This window comes from Ascaphus truei, chromosome 16 (assembly GCF_040206685.1).
Source record: "Ascaphus truei isolate aAscTru1 chromosome 16, aAscTru1.hap1, whole genome shotgun sequence".
NCBI lineage: Eukaryota > Metazoa > Chordata > Amphibia > Anura > Ascaphidae > Ascaphus > Ascaphus truei.
In genome coordinates, this window is record NC_134498.1 from 43586899 (window position 1) to 43612539 (window position 25641).

Here is a 25641-nt window from a genome sequence, read left to right on the forward strand (position 1 = left end):
CTAAGCTTAGATTCTTTATTAAGCCCAGAGTACAATGCACCTAAAGTCTCCAACCAAAAGGGCTTCCTTGTTGGAAACCTGCACCTCCCTGGGTAGTTTCCACTCAAAGTTTTTGGAATACTGTATTACAAACAGGCGGGAGTGCGGCTTTAAGCGGGACACCCAGCACTCTGGATTACATTGGGTGTATTTCTGGAAAGAATAGATTTCAGCATCGTAGAATACAAACTTATACCAGACATCTGACATAGAATACCTCCAGGAACAGAGAGCAGTGCATTAGAAACATTGGATCCAGGTCATTGTTTTAGGCCCAACTTGTTCCACTGGGCCTGCAAAACCGGACCGAGCTGAAGTTTGATTTGCTTGAGCACACTTTTCATGAATGGTAATACAAACCACGTGGAGCTTTGCTTGCTCAGCATTGTATGGGTTAAGAATGATTAAAATATATCAGCCAAGGCAAGCACTGCAGATATGGGAACAAACTGTTATAAGAGCAGGAAAGTAAACAGTGCAAACAAACGGTGCAGCACTGCCAAACTCTGGTGTGTGTTTACCACTCGCATGTTCGGACCCGGACACTCATTACCACATGTAATCTTTCTGCAACGAGTATAGAAACTAACCATACTGAATCTGAGCATGGTTCCAAATGAACAATTGCAATAAAGGGGGGGGGGGTGTACCCCAAACACATTTATTCAATTTTGCAAACAGTACAGATGTACAAAGTTCAATATGTTTTATACATGTGGGTTTTCAATTATTGCATAATTATTTGTACAGACATTTGTAAAGGGTGGGGACGGGAGGGGGGGGGGGGCAGCCCCCACATGCTTGTGTACACCCAAGTGTTGAAGTCTTGATTGATCCCTCTAGTGTGTTACGGTGGAATGTTCTGGTATTTCAGCATTACCACCGCCATTGATTCCTATGGAAACTCGGAAATTCTGCATCATAATGCAGTATGTTACATTACCAGTATGCGCACTGAAGGAGTGTGTACATACATATATACACACACTCCTGTCATAATCTAATAATTGGAGGTAATACTTTTTTTGTTTTTTTTAACTCGTTTATGGCCTTTTGAAGTAATAATGAACAAGAACTTGGCCCACTTCTGATAAGTGCAGTATTTGTATCCCTGATATTACGACACACAATTTACAGAGCAGTTTATTTTGCAGACGTACAAATTACTACACAAATTGTGCTCTTGCCTCACTTGTGCATCTCAAAAGTAAAAGGCCACACAATTGCCGGCTGCACCTTTTCATGTGACACCTGGGTGTTACCCGATGGCACAGTTTTAATCAAACATATGAAGAACCTATATAAACAGCTGCTATGCTTTTATTTGATGTTTAAGGACTTTAGAGTATAATTCTACACAACAAGTATGTAGAATCCCCCCCCCCCCATTTGTCACTCAAATGTAATGGCATTTATTGTTTAATATCTATTCAAAAGGCAACGACTGGTTTGTACACATTTGTGAATAAGTTTAGTGTCCGCTGATTATTTTGTTGCTTATTTCTACTTGACCTTTGATTGAAAGGGTAACCAAGAAATCTTTAAGAACGTACTGTAGGCCAGGGGCGGCCAACTCCAGTCCTCAAGGGCCACCAACAGGTCAGGTTTTAAAGATATCCCTGCTCCAGCACAGGCGTCAATCAGTGGCTGAGTCAGAATATTGTCTGGACTTTGCCACCTCTGACTTGCGTCATACATCTAGTTTCAAATAAGAATCGCATGCACATTACAACAAATAACAAAACAAATATTGTGCAGAGTTAAACGAAAACATTGGTTATTCCTCAATGAAATGAACTTGCGTTTGCTTGCGTGTATTAGCTGCTTACATGCTACATTAATAGAAACATTTCTGTTCTATCGTTCGCTGGCTGAAAGCAAAAGGGAGCGGGGGAGAGAATAATGTTGCTGGTTTATGGAATAGAAAGAAGATATTATCCAAGGACAATATAGCCAAGGTCTTTTAAAGAGGGTTTAAGGCCATGAAATCACAAAATGTAACCGTTCTTCACACTCCGTCAGTATGCATTGGTGTTTTTTTTTTTTGGTTTTTGCTCTGAAATGCTGCTGCTACTTCAGATAATGTTGAATGGTATAATTCATCTTATTTATGCATGTGGTTAATTATTTCAGTCCGGTGCTGGTGTAAAAAAACAAAAAAAACTTTTACAAACTGAAACTGATTTTTAGTTGGTCAATAAGCTCAATATTGGATGCCATAACAAAACTGATTACTAAACATTTTGAAATTCTTATAAAGAGCAAGTACCACTTGTGAGCACATCACGTCTTGGACAGGTCTGCAACCCTGCTTTACACAATTATCTCCTAGCATACAGTGCTTCAACTGCAGCAAGGGATTCTGGGAAATGACAGGCAAATGAGCACACCTTGTCACCTTTTGCTTCTAATCCATTTTGACATGGACCTAAGCATATGTCTGCCCCGTTACACAGCCGGAGTTAAAGTGCATAGTCGGTAAACCTACTTACAAACAGCTGTTTCGACCTTTTGGGTCTCAGTGTGAGGATGATTAAACTGGCTTTGCAATGTATATCTGGAATAGGTTTCAACCACACCTTAAATACATTATGGTGGGTAAACAAAGTGACAAAACCCCTCCACCGTATAGTATATGCTATACGGTGGAGGGTTTTTTGTTATTCTTTGCCCCAAAAGCTCTTCTCTCAAGTGCGACTCTCCTAAACCACCCCACCCAAAAATGAAAAATAAGTGTGTTTAAGATTTTGCAGAAGGTGTGCTTTATAAACTAGGCACAAAAGGATATTCCCAGACCATCTCAAGGCATGTTGCAATTTACACGTGCCTTCATTTATGTACCAAAGCTCCTAAAATGTGGAAAGCAATTCAGGTTTTTATAATACTAGCTGGATTAACTTGGCTCTCAACCAAGACTCCTTAGAATGAAGGAATATTTTTTTTTTCAAAATAAAGAAATGGTAATATAGTACTGTGGATAAGCATTAATGATGCACGAGAGGTCTGGAATTTTGCCGGGTCTCGTCAGCGTACTGAACCAAGCTTTTTCAGATTTCACTCTACTCGTTCTTCCGTTCTGAAGCGTCTTTTGCGTCTTCCTCGTCGGTGTATTCCGTTGGCTCTTCCCCGTCATTCAGTAGTTTCCCGACATGGTGATACTTGACTAGAACATAAAAAAAAAAAATTACAGAGTGCGATTACATTTCGCACGCACTTATCTGCGACTGAAACGCGGCAGCCGTTCCGTGTTCACAGTTAGATTCCGATAGAAAACAGAGTTTACAAAACGTTAAAGAGTTGTTGGATTTTGTGGTTGTTTAAAGTGAACATATCTGAGAAAGGCCTGTGCGTTGGGCTACCTGAGGTTTGTGTTCGGAAGCATATATATATAAAAAATAAATAAAAGTATTCTATATAGTGTAGCATCTAATGTATCTAGAATCCATTCTTCTAAGGCTGCGATTATAGTGCAGGCCACGGTGCGCGCGAAGGTCACGTGTCGCGGCCGGCGCATCTAAAAACATTATTTTGTAGTCTCTGGCTACAGCCGCTTCGTCGCGGTACTATCTGCTGCTTCATCGCGGTACTATCTGCTGCTTCGTCGCGGTACTATCTGCTGCTTCGTCGCGGTACTATCTGCCGCTTCGTCGCGGTACTATCTGCCGCTTCGTCGCGGTACTATCTGCCGCTTCATCGCGGTACTATCTGCTGCTTCATCGCGGTACTATCTGCTGCTTCATCGCGGTACTATCTGCTGCTTCATCGCGGTACTATCTGCTGCTTCGTCGCGGTACTATCTGCTGCTTCATCGCGGTACTATCTGCTGCTTCATTGCGGTACTATCTGCTGCTTCGTCGCGGTACTATCTGCTGCTTCGTCGCGGTACTATCTGCTGCTTCGTCGCGGTACTATCTGCTGCTTCATCGCGGTACTATCTGCTGCTTCATCGCGGTACTATCTGCTGCTTCATCGCGGTACTATCTGCTGCTTCATCGCGGTACTATCTGCCGCTTCATTGCGGTACTATCTGCTGCTTCATCGCGGTACTATCTGCTGCTTCGTCGCGGTACTATCTGCTGCTTCATCGCGGTACTATCTGCCGCTTCGTCGCGGTACTATCTGCTGCTTCATTGCGGTACTATCTGCCGCTTCGTCGCGGTACTATCTGCCGCTTCATCGCGGTACTATCTGCTGCTTCGTCGCGGTACTATCTGCTGCTTCGTCGCGGTACTATCTGCTGCTTCGTCGCGGTACTATCTGCTGCTTCATCGCGGTACTATCTGCTGCTTCATTGGATTCAGGTATTTGTCACTAATCGCAGCCTTATAGATGAGATTCACTATAACATATTGCAATAGAGACCGTGATGTGGAAGCCAGAGCCGACTTCCACATGTTGCTACAATTAGTTTTCCCCAAAGAAATTATTCTAAATAAAAAATAAACAAAAAAAACCGGTAAATTTAGACAGCGTCGACTTCAACAATGTAGGAAAAATGCTATTTTTAAGTACATGGATTTAAAGATGCAGTCAAATAGCTAAGGAGATATGTTTTTCGATAACATACTGTAGAAGTTACAAATACAGTTTATCAGCTTTTACACAGTAGACAAGAGGAGCCCGAGATACCCCAAATCATGGGCATGTTAGAGTGCTCCGTGAAAATGGGGGGTTTCAGGGCAAAGTGATTGCAGATGTTGGGGAAGCATCATGGAATTGTATGGGGACAGTAAAATTAAAGAAGATGCCTGAGGTTTGGAAAGTTCTGTACAGACCAATCTCTCTGAAGAACCTTAGGCCTGTTATATACAGGATGCGGCGTGCGTTCCTATGCGAACGCGCGTGCACGTGCCGCATGCTTTTCCTGTATATAGTGCCGGGAGCTGCAGGTAAGGTATATGTGTGTGTATATGTGTATGTATGCGTGAGTATATGTATGTGCTTGGGTTGTGAATGCAAGTCCTAGATAGATTTTTTTTAAAGAAAAAAAAAAAAAATATTTATTAAAGTTTACACACACACACACACACACACACACACACACACACACACACACACACACACACACACACACACACACACACGAAAAGATGAATTTCTTCATCTTCGCCGCTGTCTGTCGGCTCCCCTCTCCCTGCCGTGCGCGCGCGCTGCCCTTCTATAGAAAGGCTGACTGACGTCAGCCAACTAAAAATCCGCGCGCTGCCCGGCACTATATAACGTGCCTCAATGTTGGGCCTCCAAGTGGTACCACAACCTACAAAACAAAAACTTACAGGTAAACTGTGATTCCCAATCACTTAGGGTCTCTCGCTGTGAGGCGCTCAGGTCACTGAGGTCATCATAAGTATCTTTCAGCGCCTCTTTATCCAGGCAGAAGGTGGCGAGACCTCTTGACGCGTCACGTCCAGCGAACACACCATATGGTCCCTCTTCAGACAAGAAAAAAAAAAAGTCACAATTAATATATTGTGCAATGCAGAGTAACCAGCAGAACTAAAACATCAAGCATGAAGGACCCCGAGAGGTTGGAAAGCGTGTAACATAGCCACTTGTTGGTCCAATAAAAGGCATCATTACCCCCTACTCTCTCGTTACTACTGCATGGAAGAAAGGACCGTCACGGCTACCCACCCATAATATAACATTGCTAATCCTTACTATAGGAAACAGTGGTAATAAGTCCTGAGTTGAAGTTGTGTAAAAAGAAAAACATGCTATTATATTTTATGTATGTCTTTATTTATATAGCACCATTAATGTACGTAGCGCTTCACAGCAGTTATACACGTGACATAATAAAATAAATAAGACAATGTGAAGAAGTGCTTCAGACATAAAATTAACATTTAGGAAGAAGAGTCCCTGTCCCGAAGAGCTTACAATCTAATTGGTAGGTAGGAAGAACGTTCAGAAACAGTAGGACGCCATTCTGGTAATTGCACCTGCAAATTATTGTCACAATGTTTTCTAAAGATGACCGTATAGTGACATTATGCAAGCCGCATACGACACTCAATATGTTCTTGTCACGTATGTAACATGCGGCTTGTAATGCCCTGCAGCACTTATGAGGTCGAGAGAGTGCAAAGAACAATCTTCGTGGACCGTACCAAATTCTAGCACTGAAATGGCTTTTCCCGCGCCTTTTTGGCACGAAGCGTGTTTGTTTTACACGCAGGCGAAAGTACAATTCTGCAATGCTCTCAGACAGGAGTACCTTTTGAACTACATTCTTGTAATTATTAACACAACCTACACTTATCACCTATACTAACTGATCTCATTGAACTGTAGGCGTAGTACAAACATTGTATATTCTTCTTTTTGATGTCTTATTTTAAAGCTGGATTTTGATGGGCTCCGTCCTGTTAATACAGTTTAAAAATGAACGTCGAGACGTTGTAAAGTAGTGATTACCCTCCCCTGATGCTACATGCATGGGAAATACAAGGTGACTGCAAAGGTGCCACATCATCTAGTGCAGGACTCTTCCAACGTGCAGCCTGCAAAGGGTTTTGCCTTAGATTATGTGCTACTGCTAATTTCTGTCGTGTTGTTCTCACTGAAAACTCGCTTTTAAGCGAAGGCAATACAAATATGTACGGCACAGACTTTGTAAATCCAAAATGTTACATTATAATAGTTTGTCTTCAGATTCTTTTGGCCCTTAGCACAGGTGGTTCTCAACTCTAGTCCCCAATAGCCGTGCCCTCCCTTCCCCCCCCAAACAGGTCAGAGTCTCAGGATATACCTGCTACAGCACAGGTGGCTCAATCAGTGGCTGGCAAGGATATCCTGAAAACCTAACCTGTTGGCTGGGGAGGGGTCTTGAGAACCCCTGCCTATGCAGAATGTGCTGCAGAGATTTCAGTCTCTTATGGGCAATGCTAGATAGCCCTTCTGAGAAAACCCATAGCTGCAGCTGTTTTTTAAAAGGACACCAAATATTAGTTGATATGAACATACACCTATGTCCATGTGTCAAGGAAAAACGGAGTTCCACGCTTATCCTTTAGGAAAAGCAATCTTGTCTACACACTTTTGGCTGTAGCAAGAGTGCATTTATATACAATCAAAACATAGCTGCCTGACTTAACACAAAGGCACTAAAGTATAAGCTTTAAACATTCTATTTTATACCCGAAGGGGAGGGCATGCATCATTTCACAAAATCAGTCAATATGACTTCATTGGGCACCTTACGTCTCATCTTCTTTTTACACAGTTATATTCTAAAATGTATTTGAGCAAACTAAGAAAAAAGAAAACTCATGTGCTAGGCCAGGGGTGCACAAACTTCCTGCGCTGCCCTCCCCCCCTCGTCTGCGCGGTCCCCACTTACCTTTAACGTGGTGTCAAATGACCCAGCAGGGTCATGTTTTGTCACGATACATGACCTCGCGGCGTGATTTGACGCCCGTTGCCATGGAGATGTGTGGCCCAAAGCCTGGTAAGTTTACAGAGGCCTCACGCCGAAGAGCACAGGGCCTCTAACCGCTGCGCCCCCCAGTTTGGGCACTCAGCTGCAAGGCTACCTCATCTCCTCCCCCCCCCCCCCCAGCGTGAGAAACTCGAAGGGCCCACCAAAGAAGGGGGGGGGGGGAAACACGCAATACTCCTGTAATGGTATAGCCTGGTGCTTGTGTCAAAGTAATAAAGCATACATTACCAGCAAAGGTAAGAAGACAACAGACCTCAGTGGGTATAATCAGCAATAAACTTGCACATATATCCAATGTTTCAGTCCGCAGAACGGGACCTTCCTCAGGTCTTCCCACTGAGTGCTGTTGTCTTCTTACCTTTGCTAGTAATGTATGAGATAGAGAGAGAGAGATAAAGAGAAAGAGAGATAGAGACACACACACACACCGTTTCACTTCAACCCATAATGCACTGTAACACAAGGCATGACTTTTTAGGCCGCGCTTATAGTGCCGGCGACAGCGACGTAGTGTCAAAACAAATGTATTGACGCCATCGCGGGCGCTTCTGGTATGCGCGACGGCTTGGTCGCGATCGCTGGAAGTCACTTCAATTTGATTTTTCCAGCGACCGCAGTGTGACGTCAGAGCCGGCACTATAAGCGCGGCCTTATGGCTATGGAAAAACAAAAACCTGGTTATGGTTATACATGAACATAACAAAAATATTATACTTCAACACGAGTTCTAAATATATTTAGGGACTGCTGCTTTAATGGGGGATTTATTTGTTACTAATGATAAGCATGAACTATTCACAAATGGCCCTTGTAAGATTTGCAATCCTACCTATTAAAAACGTGCTGATGCTTTTGAAATGTGAGGACTCGGGAGCCGCACGGACCTCCGCGCGCTCCCGCAAGGCACCGACGCACGCGCAGCCACTCACCTCTTGCTCCGGCACCCGTTGCCGGCTCCTCGGAATCCCGCGCTGGGCTTCCCCCGCTGGAGCGGCGCCCTCTACCCGCACGGCGCGCATAGGATTGGATTCCATGTCGCGTCGCATGTCATCGGCGTGTGACGCTCCCAAGCGACGTGTCAAGAAAACTATCAGCTTTTAACATCCTCACCTGCCCAACTACTCCCCAGCCTATCGCTGCCCCTGCGGAGGCCACGCCTCTGCTCCACCCCCCCTTGGGGATTGGCTCCCTCTGCCTATATATGCTCAGCTGTGCAACTGGCACTTTGGCTGAGCATAGTTTCGTGTTCCCTGTGCTTACCTCTCCTGTCGTCTAGATCTCCTGCCTTGCCTTGTGATTTTCTGTGTACCGACCCGGCTTGCCTTTGGACTACCGCTTCTCTGGACTACTGATCTCGGCTATCCGCCACTCTTCTACCCTGACCTCGGCTCTGTACCTCAACCGTTCGTCTCTCTCCACACCTGACCTCGGCTATACCTCCATCTACGATCCGGACCTCTCCTGCACTGACCTCGGCAAGTATAACGACAACTCTGATCTCTCCTGCCCCAGACCCGGCTACCAAGACAACTCTGCACTCCGGACGTGGCCCCCGTGTCTGTGGCTGGTGTTTACCTATTCCCATCTCAGTAGAAGGTAAGGGAAAGATTCCCTATAAACAGTGCTACAGCAAAAAAGGGGTACAATGGCAATTGTTGCTCAAAAATGTAGATAAATAAGTTGGGACAAGGTTTGAATAAGTAATAAAGAGTATTGGACCCAGTGCATCATAAAGCAGGAAGTGGTATGATAGAGTAATCTGTCTTTGGTGAGGGTATATTTGTAATGCTCGAAAAGCACATCACCAGACTAGAAAAAAACTCTCTTACCTGCGGCACTGTTACTGGTCAGCAACTCCATAGGTGGGGAGAAACAAAACTCTTCTTGGAAACCTTGATCCATGTTGTGCGTGCATCACGCTGAGTCAGTATATACAAACATTATCCAAGGATGGCAGCGGAGCACAGCTGAAGGATGGGGTCAACACCAGCAATGAAGGGGTAAAAGTATTTCTTTAATGAAACATGGTGCACAACGGGGGGAGACAACAAAAACTCTAACGCGTTTCAGGCTATGCAGCCCTTTTTCATAGCCTGAAACGCGTTAGAGTTTTTGTTGTCTCCCCCCGTTGTGCACCATGTTTCATTAAAGAAATACTTTTACCCCTTCATTGCTGGTGTTGACCCCATCCTTCAGCTGTGCTCCGCTGCCATCCTTGGATAATCTTTCTATTCCCATCTCAGTACCGGGGTCTCGTCTAGTTTGTGGTGAGCACGGCGTGACATGAAAGAACAAACATTATTAATCTAAAGAGATGCTTATGAATCGTGGAGGAGGAAGAGGGGGATTTTCGTGCAGCAAATAACAGCCATGATGTGATACCTAGACAAAGATTTGAGTACTTACTTTAATAAGGTCAATATTGTAAACTATTAAAAGTGAAGTGATTAAAAGCTTGGAAGGATGTATGAAAGGAGCAAGCCAAACCTATTTTTTTTTTTTGAACACATTATTGAAGCAGGGGGTGTCCGTAGCTGAACCCCATTAAATTTCCGCTTCGGGGACCCCCTGCTTCCGGAGATACTCATCTCCGTAGTAGGCGTCATTAGTCGCTCCGGCTGAGCTAGCTGGGCTTTAAAGTTTAAAGCTCCCGCGTCACGCGGGCCAATAGGAAGCCAAGCCTGATGACGTCACGACTTGCTATTGGCCCACTGTACGCGGAAGCTTTGAAAAGTCGCCATAACATGAACCCCGGTAGCTGAGCAGAGCGGCTACCGGCACCTACTACAAAAAAGGTAAGAATCTCAGGAAGCAGGGGGTTCCCGGAGCTGAAATTCATGGGGTTCAATCCAGGGTGAAAAAACAAAACCAAAAAAACCCAACATTTTTCGCTGTAGTAACAGATCATGGATTGCCGCTTTAAGGCAGCGATCCTTTCCTGCTCACATTAAGTTCATATTGATACGAGACCACACGAGTCTCCCCAAAGGGTGTCCGACATTTGCTGATGTTAGGGATGCTATGTTACAATTCCCATAAACATAAATACCGCCATATTAATCTATCGCTACAATCCTGTTTTGCCGTCTTGGTATATACAATTTTTTTTTTTAAAGGGACCAGCATAGGTTTGAAAAAGAGAATATTTTGAATAAAAGCTACAGTACGGGTCTGTAATGATGTAATACAGAGAAGTAGAGTAAAAACAACAAGTAAATAAATTGTTTTTTTTTTTTCTTAATCAAACACTCCGCGACGTCAAAACAAGATTTTGAATTTCTCAACAATTCAGTGCATAACAACTCAATCTGATAAAAGCCTAAACTGAACCTTACTACTGGTTTCATGAGCAACCCTCTTACAACATGCAAAGTACAAAGGTCCCGAGCACTCTGTCACACTCACGTCGTCGCAAAGCGTCCCCAATGTTCTATCTACAGAACGGTAACATTGAAACAGAAGCCTTATGCCGGGGGGATGGGGAGGCGACTCCAGTCCTCAAGTGCCACCACCAGGCCAGGTTTTCAGGATATCCTTGCTTCAGTCGAAGACCGAGTCACCTGTGCTGAAGCAGGGACTGATTGGATCACCTGTGCTGAAGCAGGGATATCCTGAAAACCGGACCTGTTGGTGGCTCTTGAGGACTGGAGTTGGCCGCCCCTGCCTTATACCCATCAACATTGGAATACTGCAAGTCACGAAACCTTCAACTAGTTCTACAAAGACGCCGGATCAGAGAACATTTATAAGTAGAAGCTTATGTGTAATGTACTTTTAGATACATTTAAAGAAAGCACTCTTTTAACCGCGTTCATTTCAGCTCCGGGGACCCCCTGCTCCCTGAGATACTTACCTCGGAAGGGGGTGCCGGTTGCAGCACAGACAAGGGGTATCAAAATGGCGGCTTTAAATGTCCTGCGGACCAATACGAAACCGTGACATAATCCCTAGCAGCTTTCCTATTGGCCCACGTGAAGCGGGACATCTAAAAAAAAAAAAACAGCCGAGAGATACCGCACCCCCCTTCCGAGGTATTTCAGGGGAGCAGGGGGTCCACGCAGTTGACATTAACGCGGTTCAGCTCCGGAGACCCCCTGCTTCAAACCTATATAAAATAAATAAAGTGCCTCTTTAATGACATGAAAATGATTATGTTTCAACATTTTGTAAGCATGTATAACATCCGCACCATATATATTTACATTACAAGTGAGTTGGTGTGAAAAACAGCTCTGCGCTGCCTATGCAACGCACATAACATTTGCAGGAACAAACGCTGCAGTCCGCCAGCTGAAGAACCCTGCTATATTCAGTGGTATTTTGTACCTGAACATAAATGTATTATTCTAACAATATGAATGTATACTCTGCTGAAATATTTAGGGAACCCCGTGAGTGTGACCGTTATACAAGCTGCATATAACCTGACTTCTTACTGCATTTCTGGCCTCTCATGCAGCAGGGAAATGGTTTGAAATAAAGTATTAATGCACCAAACCTGCCACCACAGTGAAGGGTTTATTATTTTGTACTCATAATTTCAGTTGCGTTATATTTGAATATGCCAAGATATATCGACCCATATAACCTTGCATTCGTGTAAAATCATCAGCTAAATCATCTTCCATTATGGCTTCCAAACAGGCTTTTCAAGTTACGCAATGAAATGTGACACTCCCAAACCTCTAATATCCAAATAGTGGTGCTGGCAAAGCACAGAGATAAACGACGGCAGCACCGGTTAATCCCAGGAAATAAAGAAAGTGCCATTTGCACAATGGATGAAAAGATCATTAAAAAAGGAAGGCGTGAGATTGAATTCAATGCACGGGGGCGAATTTAGCAGGTGTGCAGGGACATCGAGAATTACCTAAACATTCACACGAAGCACTTATACACAGTCACACATACTTGCTGGAACTCCCCACAAGAGGCGCACAGAAGTAACTGGGCAACTCCACTCAAGGGCCACCAACAGGTCAGGTTTTCAGGCTATCCCTGCTTCAGCACTGATTGAGCCACCTGTGCTGATAGCCTGAAAACCTGACCTGTTGGTGGCTCTTGAGGACTGGAGTTGCCCACCAAGGGTTAAATGTGCTGTAATTGACTTACAGCAGCGAGTAAATATCAAGGCTCTAGCTGTGCAAGTCAGAGCCCCAGCAAGCCAAGTTTCCCTGCTACACAGCCATCTTGGGGAGAGGGGGGACAGTGTCAGAACTTGTCAGTGATAACTGGTAGTCAAAGTGGCTTTTAGTAGCGATACTGTGCCATGTCCCAAAAGGTCTAGATGGATTGAATATCGGAACATTGTTTTTCGACCACATTTCTGCAAGATTTAATCTAGGGAAAAAAAAACGTCCTAAACAAACTCCATCTCCCTTTTAAACAACATTTGGAACTGTGTCTCAACAGAAAACGTGTTATTGGAAGTTGTAAATAAAAGTAATAATAATAATAATTGGTACTCCCTGACCGCCTTCTCCCCCCCCTCCCCCTCCCCCCCCCCCCAAGTACCATGACAGTCTGCGCACAGGACATGAAAGCCCTAGCTTTTCGTGCATTAACCCTCGATGATGAAGCATCGTTACCTGGACCATAGAACTTCTTGCCCCGGGTGACATCAAAGACTTTGTTATTAATTGCCATCAGGATCCTGGGGTTTTTGGTGCCATCAAATTCACTCATTTCTGCCATGGTGAAGTCTCTTCTCTTCATCTTGGGCAGCCTCTCCTCCTTGTCTTCCTCCACATTACTGGGGCTATCTCCCTTGACTATTTTGTAGAGCAGATACAGGCAGAGACACAGGAGGCAGATGTTGATGGGAGAAGTGAAGATCTCCAGCAGAATACTACTCTCTTCAGCCATTTTTTATTTATTTTTTAGCTCACGGTTTTCAAAACCACAACATTCAAAATCTCGCCCTCTCTGTTTTTGGCTTCAGGTGTCTGCAGAACAAACCAAAAGAACAAACACTAAAAAAATAATAATAAAAATAATAATAATAATAATAATAATTATATATATATATATATATATATATATATATATATATATATATATATATATATATATATATATATATATATATATATATATATATATATATATATATATTTTTATGCAAAATACATTTTTTTTAAAAAGTGCAAAAGAATACAAGCAAAAAGTGCAGGAAAAGTCACCTTAGGGCTGCAATCCATACGGATAACGTAGCATTATATTGTTACAGAGTTATGCAACAACTGCATACAGTAACCAGGACCTGCACTGGGAGTGCATTAATAATTGGCAGTGTTGATGGCATCAGGTAGGAATTTATTTCTCCACCTCATGAGACCTAATTAGCTAATGTTTCACTTGGGGTTTTTTTTTTGTTTGCTTTCCTCTGGATCAATAGAAATATAAGATGAGTATCTAAGTTCCCAAACTGTAAGCTAGGTAGAGCTTGGACACATGGGGGGGGGGGGGGAGGGGGTTGGGGGGCTGTCACTGGGGGTGTTACAACCCCCCTGCCCTGAATGTATATAATATGGTAATATATGTACAGCCCCCCCCATCATATTGTTCCTGCAGTCCTGGTTGGACGTCTTTTTTGCAACCTCATCCATAATGTAACTATGTAACAGTGAAAAGTGGCAACATTTAGCAAATCCCCTTAAAAGCCCCAGAAGCTGCAACTTACCCTGTGCTGCTGTGCTCTGCTCTGCTGCTTCCACGGTCACTCCCAGCTCGACTGAAAACCTGGAGGCAAACCTACAGGATTGGGTATTTATTGCAGGATGTTTTTTTTTTTTTTTTTTTACAGGAAGAAGGTTTTTTCCCTTTCTATTCCAGGTCAAATGGCTTTTCACATGATATATCTCTTTATTTATATAGCGCCATTAATGTACATAGCGCTTCACAGCAGATATTGATTTTTATGTAGATTTTAAAGCTTTGAGCCCTAATAATCTGTGTTGGCAATGTATATTCTCACCAGTGTCTCCTCTCTCCTTTTTTTTTTAAAATGCTTTTAGCACTTGTATAATTTTATAGATTTGTGAATATACAAAAACACAGTGGTCTACAATTCCAACCAGTATGCATTGATATTTACTATTTATGTACCGTCTATCAGTAACAGTTCTCAGTAATCGCACAGAAGGGTGCTTAGTATTTGTAAAGGCACTTGGTTTTCTTGTATCTGCCTCAGAAACTAGGCAGCAGGTAATATAGAAATATACAACCCTGGTTCAATTTTTCCTGATCAGAAACAGCTGAGGTATGGGACTGCTGAGAGCAGTTCAGAAAATAAATGAAATTAAAAAGTGCAGATGTTAGCTTTATGTTCACTCTCCCAATAAATTAAATGCAATGATGTGATAAAAGTTACCCTCCTCTAAGCCAGAAAAGGATACTTACCCCTATGTTTTATATACTCTGTGGCACAAACCCCTATTTATTATATTCTCTGGCACAAACAACCCCTTATGTATTATATACAGTACTCACTGTGACAAACAAAGCCCTCTGTATTATATATTCACTGGGACAAACAAACCCCTATGTATAGTATGCTTAGTGTTACAGACAAACCCCTATGTATTATATATTCACTGGGACAAACAAACCACTATGTATTATATACTCATTGGGACAGACAAAAAAAATATATATATTTTTTAACTATTGCATTTCATGTTATATTATCAAAATGATCTGTATTATATGGTGACTTATATAATCAGTCATTTGTTCTTCTTTACTGTTGTTAAATAAAGTTTATTTAAAAAAAGAAAAAAAACCGAGAGGATCAAAGTAACAGCACCGACATCCACGCGCTCAGCGTGCATTGCGCAAGCGCAGCATGCCATTAGCCATTATTATTATTATTATTATTATAATTATAACCATTGGGCTATACATTCACAGTGCGCATGCGTATGTAGGAAGAACGACACCATGTGGCTATAAATCCACAATACGCATGCGCAGAAGATGAGACAGGTTCTGGGTGCATTTGGGTCCCGAGAGGGAAGCAATGCGCATGCGCAGTAGTTTAAGAGGCCTAGCGGCGACATGCATTCATAAAATACAGCATTATATATATATAATGTATGTCATATATATATATATATATGTATGTATTATGTCATATAAATGAATGTTCTTTATAGGCAATGCAAGCTGCTTGCAATACACAGGAGTGGCTGCCACCCTTGATATTGCATTGCAGCCCCTGAAGGGGTTAATTGTAGGCGTTTTTATTTTGATGCATAAATAATGTAACAGTGGTTTCGCTCATGTTCCGTGCTAAATAATACATGCAGCCCCGGCCTGTCACTTATGGGCGGGTTTGTCCTCAAGTTAACCAGTGAGAAGCAAGAAAACATGGTGTTTGCAACCGGCCAATCAGGAGCGTGCATCAGACCCAGCCCAGGGTATCCTAAAGAGGAATCTCATCATGTGCAATCACACACTGCCCCGGAGCCGCCTGTCTTCCTGGATATAGGGAGACTTATTGCAGGGAGAAGGGTATGAAGTCACTGCAACTCTTCTAGGGGATCTCTGCAACTCTAATAGGGGATTTCTGCACCTCTAATAGGGATCTCTATCTGTAGGGGATCTCTGTATCGGGTCTCTGCACATGTAGGGGACCTCTGCACTTCTAATAGGGATCTCTGTATCTGTAGTGGATCTCTGCACCTCTATTAGGGATCTCTATCTGTAGGGGATCTCTGCAACTCTAATAGGGGATTTCTGCACATATAGGGGACTTCTGCACTTCTAATAGGGATCTCTGCACCTCTATTAGGGATCTCTATCTGTAGGGGATCTCTGCAACTCTTCTAGGGGATCTCTGCACATTTAGGGGATCTCTGTATCTGTAGGGGATCTCTGCACCTCTAATAGGGATTACTAAACTTCTAGGGGATCTCTGTACCCCTCCTTGGCACTCACTGCACCCCTCCTAGGGAATCTCTGCACCTCTCATTTATATATATTTATGGCAAGTTTAAAGAGGGATAATAGGCTGAGCTCCTGGCAGGGCACCCTGTGTGGGGGTGTTGCTGGGGTGGTGAGCCGCAGTGTCACTGCACCCCTGGATGTGGTGAAGGTACTCACCCAGGTGGGCACTTTTCACTCCAAGCAGGGCTTCCTCAGGACCTTTCAGCTGCTGTGTCAGGCGGAGGGGGTGAGAGCTTTTTGGAAGGGGAACTTCACTGCCTGTGTGCGCCTGTTTCCTTTAAGCACCATCCAAGTGTCAGCCTATCACAAGTAAGTGCTGTGGGTCCTGCAAACTGTCCTGGGCATTGCAATAAGTGTCACCCTGTGCATCCTACAAACTGCTAGTCACTGTATTACTTGTCCTCAGGATTGATGTATATGGTATTGTTTATTAAAATGTCTTATGCTACCCACTATACGTAATATATTAAGATGCTTCTCTGTTTAAAGAAAAACCGCGTGTTTATATACATATTAGTATAGTATAGTGATACAGATGGATTCACAACCACATTTTAAAGGATTCCGCAGTTCTTTAAGGCGAATAATTACTGCTGTAGATTAGACTGAACACACTATACCAGTGTTTTTTGTATTTATTTTTTTTGGTTATGGAACCCTTTAATAATATTGTAAAATTCTGAAGAACCCCAACCCTCTCTAATAGCGCGTCTGAGATCAGATGCATTGTAAGGAACCCCAACCCTCTCTAATCGCGCATCTGAGATTTTCCCCCCACCCCCTGAATTAAATTTTTTATCGTACTGTAACCCCCCTCCCTCTCTCACCCCCTCACTTTTACAAAGAAGCGAAACCTGCGATTTTCGGCTTATGCGCAGACTTGCAGTTCTGCGCATGCGCGACCTCGTCCGTCCCCGTTCTGCGCAGACATGGCGGCCCCCTTCTCGGTACCGCCGGATGCTCATCTGCTGAGCACGTCATGCCGAAAATCGACGGAAAAACGGAACAAGCGCCGAACCTAATGAATATGGATTATACATTGGGAAACGCTGTATGAGCGGAACGCCGAGAAGCAGAGTGCCGAAAAGCAGGGCTGTACTATATTTTATATCAGATATACATGAATATAGTTCTTCCATCAGTGCTCACTCTTAGCACTCGAATGGAGATACATATCTTGTTTCTTCACTGTGGTAAGACCCAGGCCCCCCTCCTCGTTGGTTTGGGACATCTCGCCTCATTATCTCGGTAATACTAGACCATTGGGGATACAAGCGGGTTCTGTATACCTTGGCCTTTATGGTAACTGCCACTTCAGCCTGAAAGGAATGTTCATGCAAATCCCCAGTGAGAGCCGATCCACCGGCATCCAGGAATCCTCATTACTGTGGCCCTCTGTCGTTTGCCGTTTTCATACTTGGAGACTTGTACTGGACTCCCTTAGTCTTCTCTAGGGATCCTGACTAACAAGGACATTATCCTGGTCTATAACATAATAATAAAATAGGAGTGGTGGGCTGGTCTATACTATTACTTTAAGAACATCTATATCGACTCTCCCTGAGGTTCCTCTCCTGTTGTCCTCTTGGAACCTAACCTTATGGTCCCTTCTCCTTAAATACCCCTGCATGATGTCTGGATTCCCATAGCAAGCCAGGGCTGGGCCTAGCATACACTAACCATGCTAGTAACTCTTTAGGAGGGGGGGGATATATATGCATATGCTTAAGAGATGGCTGCACCCTCTGTACTGCGCATCCTAAAGATGGGGTCCGTGCTAGATAAAAAGGAGTATGTAACAGGTAAACGAAAACCGAAGTATTCAAAATAGCAGCCCTGGACAAAGTATGAGCAAAATAAAGTGTGTTTATTAACCCATAACACGCGGTTACCCGATGTTTTGGTCCCCAAACCTTCAGGGGACAGAAATGTTGGGTAACAGTGTGTTTTACTTTGGAGATATATACACGCGCACCCACACCCAGTGTGTGTGTATATGTATATACATACATACATAGGTCCTGTGTATGAAAGTGCATGCCCCTTTATATTTGTGCTTATTTCCCCCCTGCTACTGGGTTACTGTAGGTTAGTTGAGTGCATCTAGAGGAGGGCTCACAGCTCAGCTCACCTGCCTGCCATCCAATCCAGATATAAGAGGGATGAGCTGAAACACGTCACACAGAGAACATGTAACTCTGCACCAGCTAATGTTAGCATGCACATGTGCTAGAATAGATTACTGCCTCCTAGTCACATCCCCTTAGGTAAGCGCTAGAGCCATGAGCTATAGAAGTGACCTCAAAATATCCTAGATGTTGTATCAAGCCAAATTCTGCCCTAAACTTGATGATAAGGTGCATTTAGAATATGTGTCTTTTATCGTCAATAGAAGAGACTTTACTTTGCTGTCTGCACTCAATTTAGAGCAACAATGCTACATTCTCCCCCCCACCCCCACCGTTTTTATTATTTGTATATGTAAGGCCTGTGGCCATGTATAATTCTACATTCTTACCTAAGCTGGCAATCGTTTGGTGCTCCTGCTATACATCTGTCACAATCCTGATTGTGTGCCTAACATAATGGCCGTCTTTCAGATTCAATCAATCCTTCAGTCAGTGTAACTTAGGCCTTGCGTACAGTGACGGCGACCAAAAACAAATGCATTGCCGCCGCGTGCGCTTGTAGTAAGCGCGACGGTGACAATGTGACGTCGCGTCGCGAATTTTGGTAGCTGCCAATATTTGATTTTTCAAGGGCTGTCGCCTCGTTTCAGCCCCTGAACCAATCAGATGCCAGTACGCCCGCGCCGCCGCCGCAAAGCAAAATATAACTTTCGCTAGCGGCGACGGATGACGTCACCCGTCGCGGGCACTATACGCGCGGCCGTAGCAGCTACAATGTATCCTGATATTACTCAGGTAATGTTATCTATTGTTACAGTTTGCAGCTCAAACTGCTGTGAACATTGGCAACATTGATCACAAATAGGAAAGTGTTGCAAAGATCTTGCACTGCTGAGGAGGTGGGCTAAAACGTGCCATAAAAATAAAAGGATGCTTTAAAATTCATTAAAAATGATATTAGGAGTTGAATAAAATATCAAAAACAGTCACTCTTATCTAATACTATAGAATGGATTTATTTAAAAAAAAAAAAGATTTTGCATATTTTGCTGCTCTAAGAAAGATGTTAATATTGCTTTTCGTCAACCCTCTGCTGATTCTTTTTTTTTTGTTGTGCGATGTTTGCATTTTTCGGGGGATATTAAATGGCTGCTGTTATCACGTCCAATATACCTTCTACAACTGTTAAGGAAACATGCAACAAAACAAACAAACAAAATGTCCTGCTTCATTTATTTAATTTTTCAAAACCTTTTTGAGGGCATTGTGGTTTTAATTCAGTAGTAATCAAACTGTGGCCCCTGCCTCATCAGTGGTACCCCAATAACTTGTGTGGGAGTCCTTGAACCCCCCCCCCCAAATAAATTCAAGCAGCTTTCATCTGCAGCCTAAGGCCTGGGACCCGCTGCGCCCGGCGGCGCGGGCGGCCGCACGACCGTTCCCCACCAGCAGGGGAATCCTCCCGAGCCGGTCCCAGTCCCCCCTCACAGCACAGCTCACTACACGCTGTGACGCGTCAGCCGCTAGGGGATTCAAGAGAATTGTAATCCCAAGCGTCGACGCGTCACGTGGTGTGGCTTTGAGCCAATGAGGAGGGGAGGCTTCGGGAGGAGGGGAGGCTTCGGGGAGCGGGGAGGAGAGTGTGGAGGGAAAGCAGCGTGAGTGCCTGTCTGTGTATGTGTGTGTGTGTGTGTGCCTGAGTGCGTGAGTGCCTGTCTGTGTGTGCCTGAGTGTGTGTGCCTGAGTGTCAGCGTGTGAGTAGGGCAGCCCGCAGCAGCTCCCTCCTGCAGCCCGGGAGCCCGAGCCCGTGGAGGGGGGGGGCGGGGAGTAGCGGGTCCCTCCGCTTAAACCACGCCCCCTCTGCTTAAACCACGCCCCGGCTCCCGCTCCCTACAGACCGCATATCGCGGTCTGTGTCTGTCAGCGCCCCGCCTGTCTGCAGTGCGGGCGCGCTGACTGAGGGAGCGGGGCCTTAGCCTAAATTGTTTTTTAACTGTGAGCATATCAGTTCCCTCCTCCTCCTCCCCCAACTTAGAATTGTATTAGTTATTCAAATAAAAATAAAGGGGATGAGCAGATCAGTTGTTGAGGGTGATCCTCCGCATGAATATTACCATTGGTCTGTGAGAAGGAAAAGTTTGAGAGACCCTTGTTTAATTAAAATTGTAGCACACATGTATCCAATATTCTTTCAGCTATCACTTTTTAGGGTAAGCCAAGGTTAGGTTTGGCTGTGATGACTCTTACTGAACCAACTTTTTTCATAGATTATATTATACCGTAAAAATGCCTTTGAAACTTAACATCTTTTCATGTGAGTACAGATGAAAAAGAGACCTGTGAGGTTTGGAAATCTGCATACACTATTATGTAATCAATGAAGAAGTCTCATACTGGTCTGCGAAGAGGTATAACGATACTGTATATACAACTATTTATCCTACACTCAGGACAAATAGAACTTTGAAATATAAGATGATTCCAATTAAATGGCAACATATTAATATAACCATTTGATATTTCCCTTTTCCATAACTTTTATAGGAAGAAACGTCCCATCAAAAAACATTTTGTTTCGTTAGAACAAGGTTATATTGAACTAAATACAGATTTATTTTCCGACAAAAATATATTTGTTTGAAACCATTCGTTTCGCCTTTCAAAAGTCCAAATATTGTGCTATCAGCTGAACTGAATGTCATTTCTCAGAGGACATCACTTCTTTCTTTTTTCTGAACAAAGATCTTTTTGCTCACCAACCCCCACAGCAAACTATGCCTGATGTCTGGCACATGACTATGTATCATAGAGCTGAGAGAGGTTATGAATCCAGTCTTCTGAGCCGGATTTTCCAGGTCTCTCTCCAAAGAAACGTGGAAACGCGTGAACACTCTGAGGAAGGGAGAGTTTGGTGGTTAATCCCAAAACCTGGCCTGTCTGGGGTTCCTCAAAGCTCCAATCCAAGCAATATCCAACATGTGTGTTTTAAAAAAAAAAATCAGTTCTGTACTATTAGAAAATACTTGTAGCCTTTTTTTTTTTAATGCAGCGCTAGCAAAATAAGTCCATGTTAAAATGTCATTCAGGTTTAATAACAGGTAGAGGGAAATCCACAAAGAAATTCAGACAAATACTTGATTTAATGTTACAGTTCTACTCGTCAGCACAAAGTGGATTTAATAAAGTGAAAGTACTCGGTCATGTAGCATTGTCAGAATATTCCCCCCCCCACCCTCATCATTTTGATCATTTTTTTAAAATCTTTATTAGCTCTGAAAATGCAGGAAGAACTCTGAAAATCACACAACCAACAACCACCTACTGTAATATTTTATTTATTTATTAAATGTTTTACCAGGTAGTAATACTTTGAGAGTTACCTCTCGTTTTCAAGTATGTCCTGGGCATAGAGTTATGATGACAAATACATGGTTACAAATACATAGTTACATAAGTGAACAGGGTTATACATTACCGTATATACAAGACATTGCATGCCCAGTAAGAGATAATATATACAGGTATATTATAGGCATATGTAACAGTTACAGACACGATTAAAATGTGAGACAGCTTTAGTTTTGAAAGAACTTAGGGCCTCATGCAGAGAGCAGCGCTATTTACAATCTCGCCATTTTCCAGCGAAAATCACGCAAAAAACAGCTGAAAATGGCGAGGTAGGAAAAAAGCGCCATTTTTTTTTCTATTTGAAAATCTCGCCGCGCGGCTGGCGAGAAACTACATCTCGCCAGTCTGAAAAATATCCAAATTCAGAAAGGCGCGCTCGCCATCTAGCGGCTGTTTTTGGCGCGATTTTCTTCAATTTTCTCCGCCAACTAAAGTTGGCAAGAAGCAGGAGCTTGCCGGCTATAGGGGAAAAAAAAAATGCGTGATTTTCCCCCCCCCCTTTCAGCTGCGTGCATCTCCTCATTTACAATTCTCCACATGCAGTAATGATAAAAATAGCGGATTTCGCCCATTTCTGCATATGGAGAATAAAACTCTCCATTAAAGCTACTTTTTCTTAAACTCTCCAATTTATTCTAGCGCTGCTCTCTGCATAGGCCCCTTAGACTGGTGGCGGCAGTGAGAGTCTCCGGTAGATTTATTCCAGGTGTGGGGTGCACGGTAAGAGAAGGAGGAGCGTCCGGATACTTTGTTGAACCTTGGGATCATGAACAGTCTTTTGGAGTCAGATCTCAGGTGATAAGTGCTGCACGTGGTAGGGGTGAGGAGCTTGTTCAGATAGGCGGGTAGCTTGCCCAGAAAGTATTTGAAGGCAAGACAGGAAAGGTGAACTTTGAAGGTTGCCGTTTATTTGCCAGTCCATAGAAAACTTGCTATTTTAACCAGTTTTTAAGAGGCCCACCGCCCGGACAAAAAAAAACATTATTTCTCCAAAGTGGAAACCTACTACTAGCATATTTCACAATGATGTGTATGTCTAGAATGGACATGTCATGGGGACGGTTTTTGCTTTTTACTAAGACGGTGATCTTGCACCTTTTAACTTCTCAAATGGGCCAGCACAACTCCAGGGGCGCTCAACTCCAGTCCCCGCAAACAGGTTTTAAGGATATCCCTGCTTCAGCACAGGTGGCTCAACCAGTGGCTCAGGAAAAGACTGAGCCACTCATTGAGCCCCCAGTGCTGAAACAGGGACCGATTGAGCCACTGGTGATGAAGCAGGGATATCCTTAAAAACTGTTGGAGGGTGGGGGGTCTTGACTGGAGTTGAGCACCCCTGTGATACTGTAGCTTTTCAATGCTTTACATGCCCCCATGGCAGTAAATTAGCAGAGACATTAATAAAAATTGGTACACGCCCCGCTCTTTCCCATAATGCACCATGTTTGCGAATGTACTGATAACACCAGTTATTCCCTTCTTGATGATGTCGCTATTTTGTTCTAGGTTCACGGTGCTGTTTATGGATGATTTAGGGCACATTTCTCAATGGAAGGCCCTTGCTGCGGGGAGTCTGTCCGGAATGTTGGCGGCCGTTGTGATCTACCCAAGTGATGTCATCAAAACGCGACTGATTGTACAGAACAGCCTGCAACCAACTTACAGAGGGATCATCCATGCTCTATGTTCTATATATTATCAAGAAGGATTCCTTTCTCTCTATCGAGGGGTTTCACTTACAGTCCTTGGTAAGGCGTGAACACATGATTAGTAAGTCTTCAGTTCTTAGATGCAAGAATGGGTAAAATATACTAATATGTTTTTCCCTCTAAGTGGCACTTTCTGCTGGCCACTACCAGTACTGCTAGGGCCTTGGGTTAAATGCGTGCCACATTTATTCCCAGCTTGCTACTTTGCTGAGTTTTTTTTAGCATCAGTATAATCGGTCTCGTAAACTACGGCTAAACATTCTGGAACCCTCCGGCGAAGGTTAGGCCGCGATTATAGTGCATGCTCGCGTGACGCGCACGCGAAACAGTCACTGCAGGCTGGAGGCAGACAGGGAGGCATGGCCGTAACGTCACATGAGCGGTTTGCACTCATTGGCTGAACCGCTCACGTGACGCGGCTGTCGCGCTCAAAAAACGCTCAAAAAGCAAAGAACTTTGCATCTTTGGTCCTCTTCTGCTGCACTGACAGCCATTTAATGAACCCCCGAGTTGAATCTTCACCAATCGATCAGCAACTTAGCAAATTACTTATCATTTTGTGGATTGTATTGATGCACATATTAAAGGGGGAAAAAATAAGTTAAAAAAACGTCAGCTTGTACTGCTGCTTTAATCTTCCGCCGACATGTACATCCTGCATAATACAGCTTGTGCAGCAGAGCATGGGCTAATGAAGTGCACAATCCAACACTTAATTCCTTATTTGGACCAGTACTTTTTTATTATTTTTGACATTCTATATCAAATTCCTGCAAAACTTTTTTCCTTAAAAATAAAATGAGTTTATATACAGTTTATAAATATGTGTGTGTGTGCGTGTGTATAGTTGTGTTACTTTTTCCAGATGTTTAAGAAGATTATGATAACACGTGATATTGTGTGTGTGTGTGTGTGTTTCCTTTTTCTCGCCTATAACACTGTATGTTATGCTCTGTTTCTTTACCAGGGGCAATTCCTTTCTCCGTGGGCTTATTTTTGATGGACATCAGCTTGGATAGAATGTGGCAGGACCCAGGCATCCAATTCACCCCCCTGCAGTACTTTGTCAATGGCTGTTTAGCAGCAGGGGTGGCACAGACCTTATCTTTCCCCTTGGAAACCGTGAAGAGGAAAATGCAGGTAAAGACAATCTGTTAATACGTCTCTTTGCTAAACTTTCAGGCGGCTTAATATCGGTGCACATCTTTTCCAGAGCTCTGGGCAGGGAATTGATCAAATCGGAGACTGCGTTTCTTCAAGCAGCAATCTTGGCCGCTCGGTATTGATATATAGGATGAGAGTTTTGGGGTCCCTGTAGCTCCGGGTGGCCAACTCCAGTGCTCAAGGGCCACCAGCAGGTCAGGTTTTCAGGACATCCCTGCTTCAGCACAGGTGGCGCAGACTCCCTGCTTCCTGAGATTCTTACTGGTGAAGGTAGTGGCGCTTCACTCCCCACCAGGGGGGAAGCAAACGGCAATTTGAAGCTCCCGCGTCACGCCAGCCAATAGGAAGCCGCAACATCATCCATTGCATCTCGGCCCATGTGACGTGGGAGATTTAAAACCCAGGAAGTAACCCAGAGATGAGAAAAGTGTGGTTGAGATCTGTGGTTCCCATCATGTATAGACCTAAAGGAGAGTCGGGTAAAGTGAGAGTGCTGCGTTCAGGTGCAATATGATCCGCGATGAAAGGTTTTAGCGTTGTACAGAACTGGATGGGAATTGACATTAGGTTCTGTAGAAACTACAAGTACATTCATTGTAACTTAAAAACAAATGTCAACAAAAAAATATTTCTTCCCCTGATTCCTAATTCACGCGACCCCTGCAAGCTCAGAACCCAAACACAACACACCATATATCTGTGTCAAAAAGCAGCGCTACTGGGGATTGTGACCTTATGCAATATAACAGACGACAAGAAGCCGCAGTGCTACATCCAGTATGATGATTATATAGTAAAA

General features: G+C 43.7%; 2 protein-coding genes across 4 annotated transcripts in view; one reads left to right on the top strand and one right to left on the bottom strand.

The window, feature by feature from the left end:
* Nucleotides 1-669: 669 nt before the first annotated feature.
* On the bottom strand, nucleotides 670-14236 carry PGRMC1 (progesterone receptor membrane component 1). Of its 3 annotated transcripts, none has more exons than XM_075573353.1 (4): nucleotides 14166-14236; nucleotides 13072-13428; nucleotides 5316-5471; nucleotides 670-3202 (listed from the first exon to the last, which is right to left on the bottom strand). In XM_075573353.1, exons 2-4 carry the CDS (start codon nucleotides 13346-13348, stop codon nucleotides 3099-3101), a joined length of 537 nt encoding a protein of 178 aa, XP_075429468.1. In that variant the 5' UTR covers nucleotides 13349-13428; nucleotides 14166-14236; the 3' UTR covers nucleotides 670-3098. The 3 variants fall into 3 exon arrangements, with proteins under 3 accessions (XP_075429468.1, XP_075429470.1, XP_075429469.1); XM_075573355.1 differs by having other exon boundaries at nucleotides 13072-13455; nucleotides 14166-14201; XM_075573354.1 differs by lacking the exon at nucleotides 14166-14236 and adding an exon at nucleotides 13666-13792.
* A 1556-nt stretch (nucleotides 14237-15792) lies between these two features.
* The window catches only part of SLC25A43 (solute carrier family 25 member 43), a 33550-nt gene continuing 23701 nt past the window's right edge, over nucleotides 15793-25641 (top strand). Inside the window, exons 1-3 of the mRNA XM_075573352.1 lie at nucleotides 15793-16741; nucleotides 23476-23717; nucleotides 24646-24818. Coding sequence (XP_075429467.1) covers nucleotides 16470-16741; nucleotides 23476-23717; nucleotides 24646-24818 — 687 coding nt within the window. The 5' untranslated portion in view covers nucleotides 15793-16469. The remainder of the gene's footprint in view (nucleotides 16742-23475; nucleotides 23718-24645; nucleotides 24819-25641) is intronic.